General features: G+C 48.0%; 1 protein-coding gene across 1 annotated transcript in view; it reads left to right on the forward strand.

Annotated features, from left to right (window-relative positions):
- Positions 1-12,712, forward strand: part of MYH7B (myosin heavy chain 7B) — a 55,616-nt gene that overhangs the window by 41,549 nt on the left and 1,355 nt on the right. Inside the window, exons 30-41 of the mRNA XM_035124249.2 lie at positions 251-377; positions 1,541-1,659; positions 2,523-2,719; positions 3,382-3,731; positions 4,679-4,803; positions 7,778-7,893; positions 8,106-8,298; positions 9,020-9,223; positions 9,917-10,042; positions 11,191-11,361; positions 11,703-11,807; positions 12,482-12,577. Coding sequence (XP_034980140.1) covers positions 251-377; positions 1,541-1,659; positions 2,523-2,719; positions 3,382-3,731; positions 4,679-4,803; positions 7,778-7,893; positions 8,106-8,298; positions 9,020-9,223; positions 9,917-10,042; positions 11,191-11,361; positions 11,703-11,807; positions 12,482-12,577 — 1,929 coding nt within the window. The remainder of the gene's footprint in view (positions 1-250; positions 378-1,540; positions 1,660-2,522; positions 2,720-3,381; positions 3,732-4,678; positions 4,804-7,777; positions 7,894-8,105; positions 8,299-9,019; positions 9,224-9,916; positions 10,043-11,190; positions 11,362-11,702; positions 11,808-12,481; positions 12,578-12,712) is intronic.

Below are 12,712 nucleotides of genomic sequence, written 5' to 3' on the forward strand. Positions count from 1 at the left end.
GCACCGTTGACTTTCTGACTGGTCAGGGTGGGAAGAAGGTAGCTGCTTTTTTTAAAGGAAGCACCGTGTATACTGTGCATGATGAGAACAGTGATCTACATGTAAGCGCCAAGTCTGGCGCAGGGAGCAGACCCCGAGGGCACTGGAGCTCTTCACTGGCCATGATCCAGCCCTTAGGCTCTGCCTTGAGCCAGTTGTTTAATGCATTGACAATTGAGACATCTAGACAAAGTTTTCATCCCTGTTGTAGGCAAATGCTGAAAAGCTCTGCCGAACATACGAGGATCAGCTGAGTGAAACCAAATCAAAGCTGGATGAACTCCAGCGTCAACTAGCTGAAGTGAGCACCCAGCGTGGGAGACTGCAGACTGAAAATGGTATGTTTTGCTTTCAAAGTCGCTTCCTCTGTTAGAGACCTTGCTTGATTGCATGCATGCTGGATCTCCCCAGGAAGAGAGCAGTCTGGATAAGCAGCCTTGATGATGCAAGATATTCTTATGTCAGATAAATTGCCTACGAAGAGCTGCAGAATATCCATGCTGGACAATTGGCCTTAGGGTTCTTGGCATGTTGAGTTTGAACTTGAGGCATGAAGGCTTTGATTCTCGCTCGGCCATGAGGAGGCTAATTAAATGTCCCTGGGAAAGTCACTGTCTGTCTACATACTCCACAGTGTTGTTCCAGGCTTGAGGGGGGCCCTGGCCAAAATGCCCTCTCATGGGCCACTCTCCCGTCAGTGGCTTGGTGGCTTTATCTAGCTATGGTGACTGTTGCTACGTCAGGACCATTGTGGGACATTACAACGTTGGCCCTGCTTATAGTGCTGAGCCAGAAACTAATAGAAGAGGAACATGGCAGGCATCATTAAAGGGCCCTGCCTGGTACCGAGGCCCTGGCAATTGCCCAAAGATGCCACTCTTGTAATGATAAATAATTGAGATTAGCATTATTAACCACTTTGGAGCTTTATAAAGCTCATGCCAATTGGTAGCAATTACGCTATGTATGCTTCAGAAAATACAGAGCTAATTACATTCATTGGGTTCGGCTTTCTAACAAGTTAGATTTTAGAGCCACCAAGAGAAAGCACTGAATCTATTTTGATTGATGCGGCTACAGTCTTTTGAGGTGAACATTAGACCGAGATCCCATAACATATATCCTATGGGGATTGGGGTGGGTTCATAAAATCTGTTGGGCTAATGAGTCCCATCAATGGAAGCCTGAACAAGGACTTTCACTTGTGCACTGGGACTTTCCTTCCCCTTCACCTCCCCCCCCCCAAAAAAAACAGCTCAAGAAAGTCAGGAAAATTGCTAGAACAGCATGCAAAGGAGGGGAAGGGGATTGTTCCATCTGACAAACTGAATACCACCCAATGTCTGCATCCTGCCCATGCTGATAACCTTCAAATGGGTTGTGTTCAGGGTTGGATCAGTCCTGAAAACTGCAGTGTGGCTATTTTGGATTTCAAAGGACTGGAAAATGATGAGTTCTCTAATGAAATGTCAATGGGATATCTGTCTTTTTACAAAATTAGGAGAACTTAGCCGGCTTCTTGAAGAGAAGGAGTCCTTTATAAATCAGCTGAGTCGTGGCAAGACTTCCTTTACGCAAACCATTGATGAACTCAAGCGACAGCTAGAAGAAGAGACTAAGGTGACCATTTATACATCTGGGGTTACACCTGCAGTCAAGAGCTGGTAACAGGGAACCAGGACTTAATTTGTACTGCGGAGAGGCTTACTTGGGGCCTGAAACTATTTTTCAATACATATCCTGGAATATATCAAATAATAGTAAGGAGAAGTGCCTCTGAGTACGTGCAGAGTGCTTTTCTATACCACTGAATAACCACAGTCTGAATATTTTTAGGATTCAGGAACAGGACTGTCATGGGCATGTTTGGAATCCATCCCCACCTTTTTGGCTATAATGCTATAAAGGGAACCCTTTAATGTAGATAATATTGTGTTTCCATGGGGAGAGTGAATAAGACAGTAAATTATACTCCCATAGCTGCAGCAATATTTTCAGTATGTTAACAAATGTCTCTGATGGGAAAGATGTTTTTTGAAAGGGAGACAACAGTAGCCTTGATTCTTCTACATTCCATAAAGACTGTAAATAAGAAAAGCCATGGCTTCAGGTTCAGCCAGGACAGGGCAGGTGTGGTGATTATGTTGGGTGATTGACAGTGGACTGTTTTCCTTGTTGACTCATCCACCTTGAGCTCTCAAGAGTATCTGCTCCAATGGCTGTCACAGGCCCCTTGGTGAGTGTCCATAAAGAGCCCAGCTCCTCCTACCCTGCATACTGTGAATATTTTTTTGCATTGAAGGCAACCATCTTCACAAACAGTTGCTCCTAACTTATTAATGAATAATCTGTCAGAATGTATTGAACCCCAGCCTTCATTTGACACTCTGGGGAGTTAGAACTATCTACTCCTTGATAAATGGACACACGCAAGAGAGAGAGGCCTTGTTTCCATTTTAATGCGTGCGATTCCAACCTTCCAGTCCAAGAATGCTCTGGCTCACGCTTTGCAAGCTTCCCGCCACGACTGTGACCTTCTGCGGGAGCAGTATGAGGAGGAAGTGGAGGCCAAGGGAGAGCTCCAGCGGTCCCTGTCAAAGGCCAACGCAGAAGTGGCCCAGTGGAGGACCAAGTACGAGACAGACGCCATCCAGAGGACAGAAGAATTAGAGGAAGCCAAGTAAGTCCTAGAGGTTACCATTCATGCAAAATAAATTTTGTGCTGTCCTAATTCAGAAATGAAGCAGCTTTGGAATTACAGTGTTGCCCAAACAGGAACCTTTGCAATTAGGTGTAACAGGTAGGATGGCCATGTGTCCAACTTCACAGAGGACAGTTCTCTGTTTGGAGGTGTTCTCTATCTGAAAGGCTGGCCGGTCCAGATTTTTAAAAAGTGTAAGAAGGGAGAAGTAGCACCTTGAAGTTGCCTGTCGCCAGTTGCCACCTAGAAAGAAAGAAGACAGCAGGTCACCTGCTCATTCTTTCCCTTTATGTATTCCATATAAATTGCAGCAATTCTTTCTAAAATATAAATTATGTGAATTTGATGGTGTGCAAATTTGATGGTGTGCAAATGGCCACCCAATAGCAGGAGGCAGGAAAAGTCCATGTTAGGGATATATTGCAGGAAGAGAGAGCAAGCAGGCCATAATGAGCTCTAGCTGCCTCTTCAAGTTTGTTTCATTTCCCAGTTAGTTGCTTCCGTCTCCCCTTGAAGAGCCTTCTCAACAGAAAGGTGGAAAGCATTGCACCAGGTGGATGAGATCTGTACTGCTTCTAAGAGCGCCATCTCCGGCTCGTGTAGGAGCAGCTATTTCCCTAGCTAACCATGATAATTTGCAGGAAGAAGCTGGCCATACGGCTGCAGGAGGCAGAGGAAGCTGTGGAAGCAGCCCATGCCAAGTGCTCCTCTCTGGAGAAGACCAAGCACCGTCTGCAGACAGAGATCGAGGACCTTTCGATCGACCTGGAGAGAGCAAACTCAGCCGCTGCCGCTTTGGACAAGAAGCAGCGCAATTTTGACAGGATCATTGCAGAGTGGAAGCAGAAGTATGAGGAGACGCAGTCGGAGCTGGAGTCCTCCCAGAAGGAGTCCCGCAGCCTCAGCACAGAGCTCTTCAAACTCAAGAACGCCTATGAGGAGTCCTTGGACAATCTAGAGACTCTCAAACGCGAAAACAAGAACCTGCAAGGTATTGCCAGGGCTGTGGGGTAATCCAAGAGTGTACTTTGCAATCCAAGGAGCTGCTGCTGGGCAGGCACAGGTGTCGTTTATTCTTTTTCTTCTGTAAAGGTAGCTTCTATCTAGCCCTTATGATGGGAAGAGAATGCTTGAAAGTGTGGGAGTAATGGCCTGGGGGTGGAAGCAGGGTAGAGAATCTGAGCAGGATCACCAGTGTTCAGGGAATGATTTTGCCCTTCTCCTCATTAACAGAAATAAAATAATGATTCTGTTTATGTGACCCACATAAGGTCAAAGCATGCCCTACTTGTGGGTCTCTATCCTTCCACTTAAGACCAGTAGCCAAATGAATCTGTGGGCTCATCTGTGGACCAATTTGCAAGGCTGGTTTTGAGCACCTTGGGTGAAGGGTGGTGCTGGTGGGTTGATAGCCTCTTGTATTTGTGTGTGGTCCAAGTACATAAGCCAGCCTTCACCAGTCTTGTGTTCTCCAGATGTTAGCTGGGGCTGATGGGCATTTTAGACCAAAACATCTGAAGAGCACCAGATTGGCGAAGGATGGCATAAGCCATACCCATGCGGCGAACTCAGCAAAGGTCCAGAGCTTTAGGTTAGACATTCTGTCCTGTCTTGTCTTCCATTCTGGGTATGATTTTGGTCGCCCTTTCCCCCAGTCACTTGGAGATAGAGGGTGGAATTCAACCAAATCCTACTTAGAGTGGACCTATTGAAATGAATGAACCTTAGTTATGTCCATTAATTCCAGTGGGTCTACTCTGAGTAGAACTGGTATTGAATTCCACCCAGGAATTTTGAATGAGTGGAGTACCTGAATACCAGCTACGTTGTTGTTGTTGTTGTTGTTGTTGTTGTTGTTGTTGTTGTTGTTGTTGTTGTTATTTTATTAAAAACAACTACAGCTACATGCAGGCCTATAATTCCTGTCTTCCTTACCAGAGGAGATCACTGACTTGACTGATCAGATTGGCATGAGTGGCAAAACCATCCATGAGCTGGAGAAGCTGAAGAAAGGTCTGGAGAGTGAGAAAAATGATATCCAGGCTGCCCTGGAGGAGGCTGAGGTGAGCCCCCAGCTTGTGAGCAGAGGGAGAGCCTCACGTTGTAGCCGTGCACAATGTCAGGCCACATTATGTGAAATCCAAGCCATATCCCAATTGAACTGGGGGCTATAGCAATGTCCTTAAACCTTGGGTCCCAGAAGTTGTTGGGCTCCTGCTGCCATCATTCCTGAATGTGGGCTGTGCTAGCAGCGGCTGATGGGGACTGGAATCCACCAACATCTGGAGGGCCACAGATTCCCAATCCCTGCTCTAGCTCATTGTGCTGCTCCTCATTCTGGATTTTGACCAGAGAGCTTTGCCACGTGGGAGTTGTAATCCATCATCTAGGGACCCAAGGGACACTGGACCACAAAGATTTGGCGCAGTAAAAGGAGTGCCTTGCTTAATTTGAGAAATATGTCAGTGTGTCTGTGCATGTTCTTATGGGAAAATACAAATGTCGGAAGTATTGCCCAAGTCCTACAGTGTTCATGAAGGATCCTGTTAGGTAGAGTCACCTAGATGTTAGAACTGTGGCATTTAGAAACAGTATCCTTTTACCATGCAGGCCTTTGACAAGTAGTCTTTCTCTTTCCCACATTTGCCTCTCATCCATCACTTGTTGCTGTTGATTTTTTTTCCTGGCCTTGTCTTGGTGCTGAATCCTAGCAGGTGGAACAACTTTACTAGAGGCATACCGTGTTTCCCCCTTTTTAAGACACCGTCTTATAACTTTTTTCCCTCAAAAAAACACAGGGTGGCTTATTTTCGGTGGGTGTCTTAAGTAAGATGCAAACTGAAACACGCCACCCCATTCTGCAAAATGTTCTGGGATGATGCAGTATCTGGAGCAATCTGGGGGGAATAAAATGGCAGCTGCCAAAAGGCAGTCTCCAAACTCTGATTCTGCTGCTGAGTCTAGTCTTTTTACAACACAAGGAGGCGGCTTGCCAGGTCATCACCCAGCAGCGCGCGCAGAGCGCCCCAATGCTCTGTGAGCCGGCAGGAGGAGGAGGAGGATTGCCGGGTGGTCACCCAGCAGCGCGCACGGAGCACCCCAAATCCTATGGGAGCCGGCAGGAAGAGGAGGAGGAGGTTTGCCGGGTGGTCACCCAGCAGCGCGCACGGAGCGCCCCGAGCCTCTGGGAGCCGGAGGAGGAGGCTTGCCGGGTCGTCGCCCAGTAGCACGCTCGGGGTGCTCCGCCAGCCCAGACTTTGCCCTCTTCTCACTTGCTGAGGGAAGCGCAGAGCAGCTCCTGGCTCGGTGGCAGCGCTTCCTGTTCAGTAGCATCTCTCAGTCCTCCGCCTCCTTCCCCGCCCCGGTTGTCTCCTTTCCTCCCTCCCGCCTTTTCTCTCACACACAGAGAGGGAGAGCACCGTTCCGTGCACACGGCCGCTCAGCCATTCTTTCGCGAGCGTGTCTCAAACGCCGCTCTCCTCCTCCCCCCACCCATCCTTTCTTGTGTGCGTGTGCGTGCCTCCTCTGTGCTTCTAATGCTTGGGTGTCAGGTCAACAGCCCGGTGAGCGCGAGCGCCAAAAGAGGACCGAGCGCGCAGTGCTTGCGCCTCCTCCTGCTTCTCTCTCCCCCCCCCGCCCGTGTGTGAGGGAGAAATTAGCAGTTGAGGGTGAGGACGGGTAGAGAGCTGCACGGAGCTTCAGCAGCAGCAGCAGCAGCAGCAGCAACCAGTTCCGGGTGCCAAGCCGCGGCAGAAAGAGGAGGAGGCTTGTCGGGTTGGTGCGGAACAGCGCCGCACGGAGCGCCCCGAGCCTCCGGGACCAAGCAGTGCTCTGTAGCACTTTGAATCCTCTTCCTGCTGCTGCTGTGGCTTAGGGCGCTCCGTGCTGCGCTGCTGGGCGCTTTGTCGGTCCCGCTGCTGGGGCGCTCGCGGTCTCGTTCTAAGCGGCGCTGCAGCAGCAGCAGTAGCCAGTTCCGGGCACCAACCCAGCAGCCCTCCTCCTCCTCCTCCTCCTGCCACGGCCGGCATGCTGGGTTCTGCTGGCTCGGGGTATGGCTTATTTTCAGGGTATGGTTTATAATCCGCAAAAGCATAAAATCCTGCTACGGCTTATAAAACGACTACGTCTTAAAATAGGGGAAACACGGTAGAAGCTGACCATTTACCTGGCTCCATGGTGGCATCTAGTGGCCAGAAAAGTACACTTCTGGCCTTTGCCGACATGGTGCCAGGTTTATTTATTTTATTTTATTTATTATTAAATCTCTACATCAGCTTTCCTCCTAGAGATGCCCAAGGTGGCAAACACCAAAATATTAAAATGTTAACATGATTAAATTAAAAACACAACATTTAGGAACAATCTCATTGCTCCACAGCTAATAAGGTTCAAGGCTCCTAGAAACAACTAATTGCTGTGTTTCTCCGAAAATAAGACACTGTCTTATATTTGTTTTTCCTCAAAACACACACACACTATGGCTTATTTTCAGGGGATGTCTTATTTTCCCCCCTCCTCCTGCCGTGGCCAGCATTGCTGCTGCGGTATCACTATGTCTTATTTTCGGGGTATGGCTTATATTCCTTGAATGCTTAAAAATCCTGCTATGGCTTATTTTATGGCTACACCTTATTTTCGGAGAAACAGGGTGTTATCTTACAGCAGGCATCCCCAAACTTCGGCCCTCTAGATGTTTTGGACTACAATTCCGATCATCCCTGACCACTGGTCCTGTTAGCTAGGGATCATGGGAGTTGTAGGCCAGAACATTTGGAGGGCCGCAGTTTGGGGGTGCCTGTCTTACAGCAACCAAACACCTGGGTAAACAGGAGTTCAAAGTTCGTTATAACAGTTGTTAATGAGGGAGAGAGGGTTGGCGATGGCTGCCCTAGTCTCTCATAAATATTAGATATCTTAATGAGCTTCAGGCAATTCAGCACCCCTGATACCTTTTCAAAAATAAGCTGAAGCAGACTGAGGGGACCGGGATTCTGGTGAGCCTTTTCATGAAGTACTTATCTTTCCTTCTGCTCCTAGGGAGCCCTGGAGCACGAGGAGAGCAAGACTCTGCGCATCCAGCTGGAGTTGTCTCAGATCAAGGCTGATGTCGACAGGAAACTGGCAGAGAAGGATGAAGAATTTGAGAACCTCAGGTAGGAACAGAACGTACTGTGACAGGCTGTTCTATGAAACTGGTTAGGTTTTCATAGGTTTGGGCCTTCTGAAGCCTTCATAACCAACACCGAGCAAATCTACACAAAGAGGCATCGTTGAGAAAACAAAAGTTGTGACGGAAGGTTCACCGGTGGTGCATTTGTGGGTATAAAGTGTCTCTTTTCTTAAGCATCTTTCTATACTCTCCCAGGCGCAACCACCAGAGAGCCATGGACTCCATGCAGGCTTCACTGGATGCAGAAGCCAAAGCCAGAAATGAGGCCATCAGGCTGCGCAAGAAGATGGAGGGAGACCTGAATGAGATGGAGATACAGCTGAGCCATGCAAACCGCCAGGCCGCCGAATCTCAGAAACTGGTGCGGCAGCTCCAAGCCCAAATGAAGGTCAGCCATGTTGGGAACATGTCCTCACTGAGCCTCCTGGTGGTCTCCTGTATTTCTGCCTCTCTCCATGGCCACTCCACACCTACCACCTCTCTCCCTCTCCCCCCCCCCCGGGTATCACATTCCCCCAGGCCCAGCTCTACCACTAGGCCCCTCAGGTGGCGGTTGTCGATGGACAGCATTTCCTTGAAGGACAGAGCTGTGGCTGCCATGCTGCCTGTCCTGTGTCCTCTTAACTAGCCTGCTACCCTCAAGTGCCATGGAAGATGCTACTCCATTACCAATATTAAAGTAAGATTAGACTGTGAGTCTAGTTGACTTCTGTATGTGGAACTGGGGGGTGCCATCTTGCCCTTTGCCTTAGGCAGAAAGTGTATTGGATTGGCCCTGCGGGGGCAAGCTACTGATGGTAGGTGGGCCAAATCCAGATGTAGGTAGGGCCACAGTACGCCATCTCTCTCTCTCTCTCTGCCACACCCTTTCCCCCCACATCTTGCCACCTCCATGAAATTTGACCAAAGGCCCCATGCAGTTGTTGGGCTACAGGTTCCCCACTCCTCTTTCCTTATAGACAGGCCACACCCAATCTTTGACAGGAGAGAGTTTGGGCCTGGTATCTGAAGACCCTTAAAGGTTCTCTGCAGACCTCAGAAGACTTCTAGCTCTTGCTTCTCTCTCATATTAATCAGACCCCCCTTTTTTTCCTTGTTGTGCCTGACAGGACTTGCAGATAGAACTGGATGACACCTTGCGCCATAACGATGACCTGAAGGAGCAGGCTGCTGCCATGGAGAGGCGCAACAACCTGCTGCTGGCCGAGGTGGAGGAGCTGCGTGCAGCCCTGGAGCAAGCTGAGCGTGGAAGGAAGCTGGCTGAGCAGGAGCTGCTGGAGGCCACAGAAAGAGTCAATCTGCTACACTCGCAGGTGAGGCAGAGGCTGAGTTCCCATGTGAAATACCAACTGCTGGACTCAGTGCTGAATCGATGGTTGAAATGAACTGTTTCAAATCAGCCCTGGAAAAATGCAGGGAGGGTTCTTGAACTGCCACTGCTTCTGGGGATAATTTCTCGCTTGAGCTCATGGGAAACTGTGTCCTATGAATAGCCCCATGTAGAGAGAAGGGGATATGGCTAGAAGACCCTGTATTTTCTTGTTTACTCATAAAGGGGATGTTATCTCAAGGAACTGGGGAAGATAAACTTGATTTAGTTGGACCTTAGAGACCAACTAAGATTTTATAAGGTGCTACTGAAGGAATTTTTTTATTTTGCTTCGACTCAGACCAACACGGCTACCTACCTGTAACTTGATTTAGTTGGTTTTTTAAAAGCCCGGGGAGAGTTATATTTATTTGAATTTTGTATTTACTCCATTTATATCCTCCTGTTTTTCCAACATGGAACTTCAAGTGAACCAATTTGCATGCAGACTCTCCTCCTGATATCTCCAGTTAAAAGGGTCAAAAGGAACAAGGGTCAGGAAAGACTCTCTGCTTGCGAGTCTGGAGAGCTGCTTCTCCGTCAGACCAGACAACCCATAGTTAGATGGAGTATTTGTTAGCACCCTTTGTTCCTAATGTCATGGCGAGTTCATTTCCACGGTCCCTTTATCTCCCAGAACACAGGTCTGATTAACCAAAAGAAGAAGATGGAGGCAGACATTTCCCAGTTGAGCACTGAGGTGGAGGAGGCAGTGCAGGAATGCCGGAATGCGGAAGAGAAGGCCAAGAAAGCCATCACTGATGTAAGAGATTGGAAGCCCTTGAGAGGGAATCTTGCACTGTTCCTGTTACAATAATGCTTGTTTAGTATATATTAAGCCAGAAACACTCTTTGAACTGGCAAACAAACAAACAAACAAACAAACAAAAAGCAGCCCATTTTCAAATGCTGATTCTCTGAAAGTCCGATGTTGGCTTTTGGATACCAATCTAAATTGTGAAATGTACATTTTAAAATGTCCACATTTTGACAGCTGTCCACTCAATAAAATGTTTGTTTCAGCTCTCATACCGGTAGTTAACAGAGGCTTTGACTCATTACACGAAATTACCTACAAAGCCAACAGCTTGACTATCACATACCAGAGCATCTCCATGCTCTCTGTGTAATGACTGGCTAGAGCTGGCAATACCTCTGTGTTAATAGGTGGTTGCCTACAGCATCCCCTTTTGTAGATGACATTCTTGATGCTGCCACAGCACTTAGGAAACAGCAGCTGAAGTACGGTAGATGACCTGAGGAGGGCCTGGCCTGGCCAGTGGTAAGGTGTTATTGAAGTGGCAGGACAAAAGAGGCAGGACACCTGGGGGTAAGAGAAGGTGAGTGATTTGCAGCACCTTTGGACAGGGATAGCCAAAGTGATGTCCTCCAGGTCTTGTAGACTACAACTCCCATCATCCCTGACCAGGCTGGCTGGGGCTGATGGGAGTTTTAGCCCACAACATCTGGAGGGCACTCTATTACCTATCTCTGCTTTAGAAGCTAAGGGACTGAGCTTTGGTAATTTTGGTGGAGGGGAGGAGATAAACCAGGGGGAACTCCCAGTTGGGGATAGACAGTGGCTGTTAACGTAAGTGAAGAACTTGATGAACATGGAGAGATATTGTGGAGGAGGGATTTACTATAAGGCTGATGATTGCAACTTAGTGGGTGAAACTTCTAAATTAGACCCAGTACCTGATTGGTTGAATGGGTAGTGGAGTCTGAAACACAGCTGTGGATAATATAGAGGGGTTCACTTTAACTTGTGTCTGGGTAGGCCTAAGCTGTGCTAGTATGTGTGCTGGACTATCTCACCCTGCAGGTGTGCAAGAGAGCGTAGTTACCGGTATATGCATCTGTTCCAGACCTCCAGATGCTACATGGACTCTTTGCCCTTTGTTCCACCAGGCAGCCATGATGGCAGAGGAACTGAAGAAGGAGCAAGACACAAGTGCCCATTTGGAACGGATGAAGAAGAATATGGAACAGACCATCAAGGACCTGCAGATGCGGCTGGATGAGGCTGAGCAGATTGCCCTGAAAGGAGGCAAGAAGCAGATCCAAAAACTGGAAGCCAGGGTGAGAACAAGGGGAATGTGACATTTTTCTTGCAACAGCCATCTATGATCCACAAGGCAAGGAGGAGGAGGGATTAATATATCCTGTTATAGGAAGACAAGATGCTCAGGGTACTCAGCCCAGAGTTGACAAAATCTCAGCTACAAGGTTCCTGCAGGGATCTAGAATGTGGAAGTATAGGCAAATCCCCTCTAACTTCTTCCGAGTGTGACATACAAACATCTATATGAATTCCTACCGCCTTGCCAAGTGTGACAGTTACATCCTTCATTCTAGGTCTCTTCTCTGAGTCAAGTAGAGAGGTGTAAAGCAATCTAAGCCACCCACTTTGTTCTTTTCAGGTGCGTGAACTGGAGGGTGAATTGGATGTAGAACAGAAGAAGTATGCAGAGACTCAGAAGGGTATTCGCAAGTATGAGCGCAGGATCAAAGAACTGACCTATCAGGTACGAGCCTCCGCATCTTCACACCAATTTCCCAGCCCCTTGTTTTATTATCAGTGGAGCTGAACCATAAGTGTGTGTGTGGGGGGGAGGAATGTATTCCCTCATCCTAACAATAATGCAAGGGGGCCTGAAAAATGCAGCAAGTTCCAACATATGGAGGACCACATGCTACTGGATATACTTTGGAATCTGCTGGATTGATTGCTTCTGTCGACAGGTGCCTTTTGTACAGGTACTGTAATGAGCTGGGATTACAGCAGGTGCTTCTAATCTCAGCTCGTTACATACAGTGAAGATACCAGGTAGCCTGACATCTGGCTGGTTGATAGGGGATCAAATACTTATTTCACTCATTATAATGCACACCAATCTCTGACTTTTGTCTTCTGGGTTTCTGGGGTTTTTCCTGTTGTTATTCTGTCTCTCACAGCTACAACAAACCTACCATTAAAATTATGGACTGGTCATTTCTTTGTCAGAGGGCAAATGGGCAAATTTAGCAGGGGATCAAATACTTCCCCCCCCCTCTATGTGGAGTTCGAGGAGGGGCTGGATTAATCTAGGAAAGGTGAAGCTCCCAGGGAGCAGAAGGGCAAAATCTCTGGGCATAGTGTGGGAGAGAATCACTGACAAGGAAGAGCTGAGCTATCCCATGCTTTGCCATTGCTTTTCAGACTGAAGAGGACAGGAAGAACCTGGCACGGATGCAGGAACTGATTGACAAGCTGCAGAGCAAAGTCAAGAGTTACAAGCGCCAGTTTGAGGAGGCAGTAAGTATGACTCTGCATGGGCAGAGACGTACAGGCAGCAGAAAATGTGCTGTCTTTACTCACAGCTCCCTCTGGTCTTGTGGGAACCCTAGTGTCTACATTCCCCATGTGTTGCTGCAGTTAATTCAAAGAAGC

This window comes from Zootoca vivipara, chromosome 7 (genome assembly GCF_965207765.1).
Source record: "Zootoca vivipara chromosome 7, rZooViv2.hap1.1, whole genome shotgun sequence".
Taxonomy (NCBI): Eukaryota; Metazoa; Chordata; class Lepidosauria; order Squamata; family Lacertidae; genus Zootoca; species Zootoca vivipara.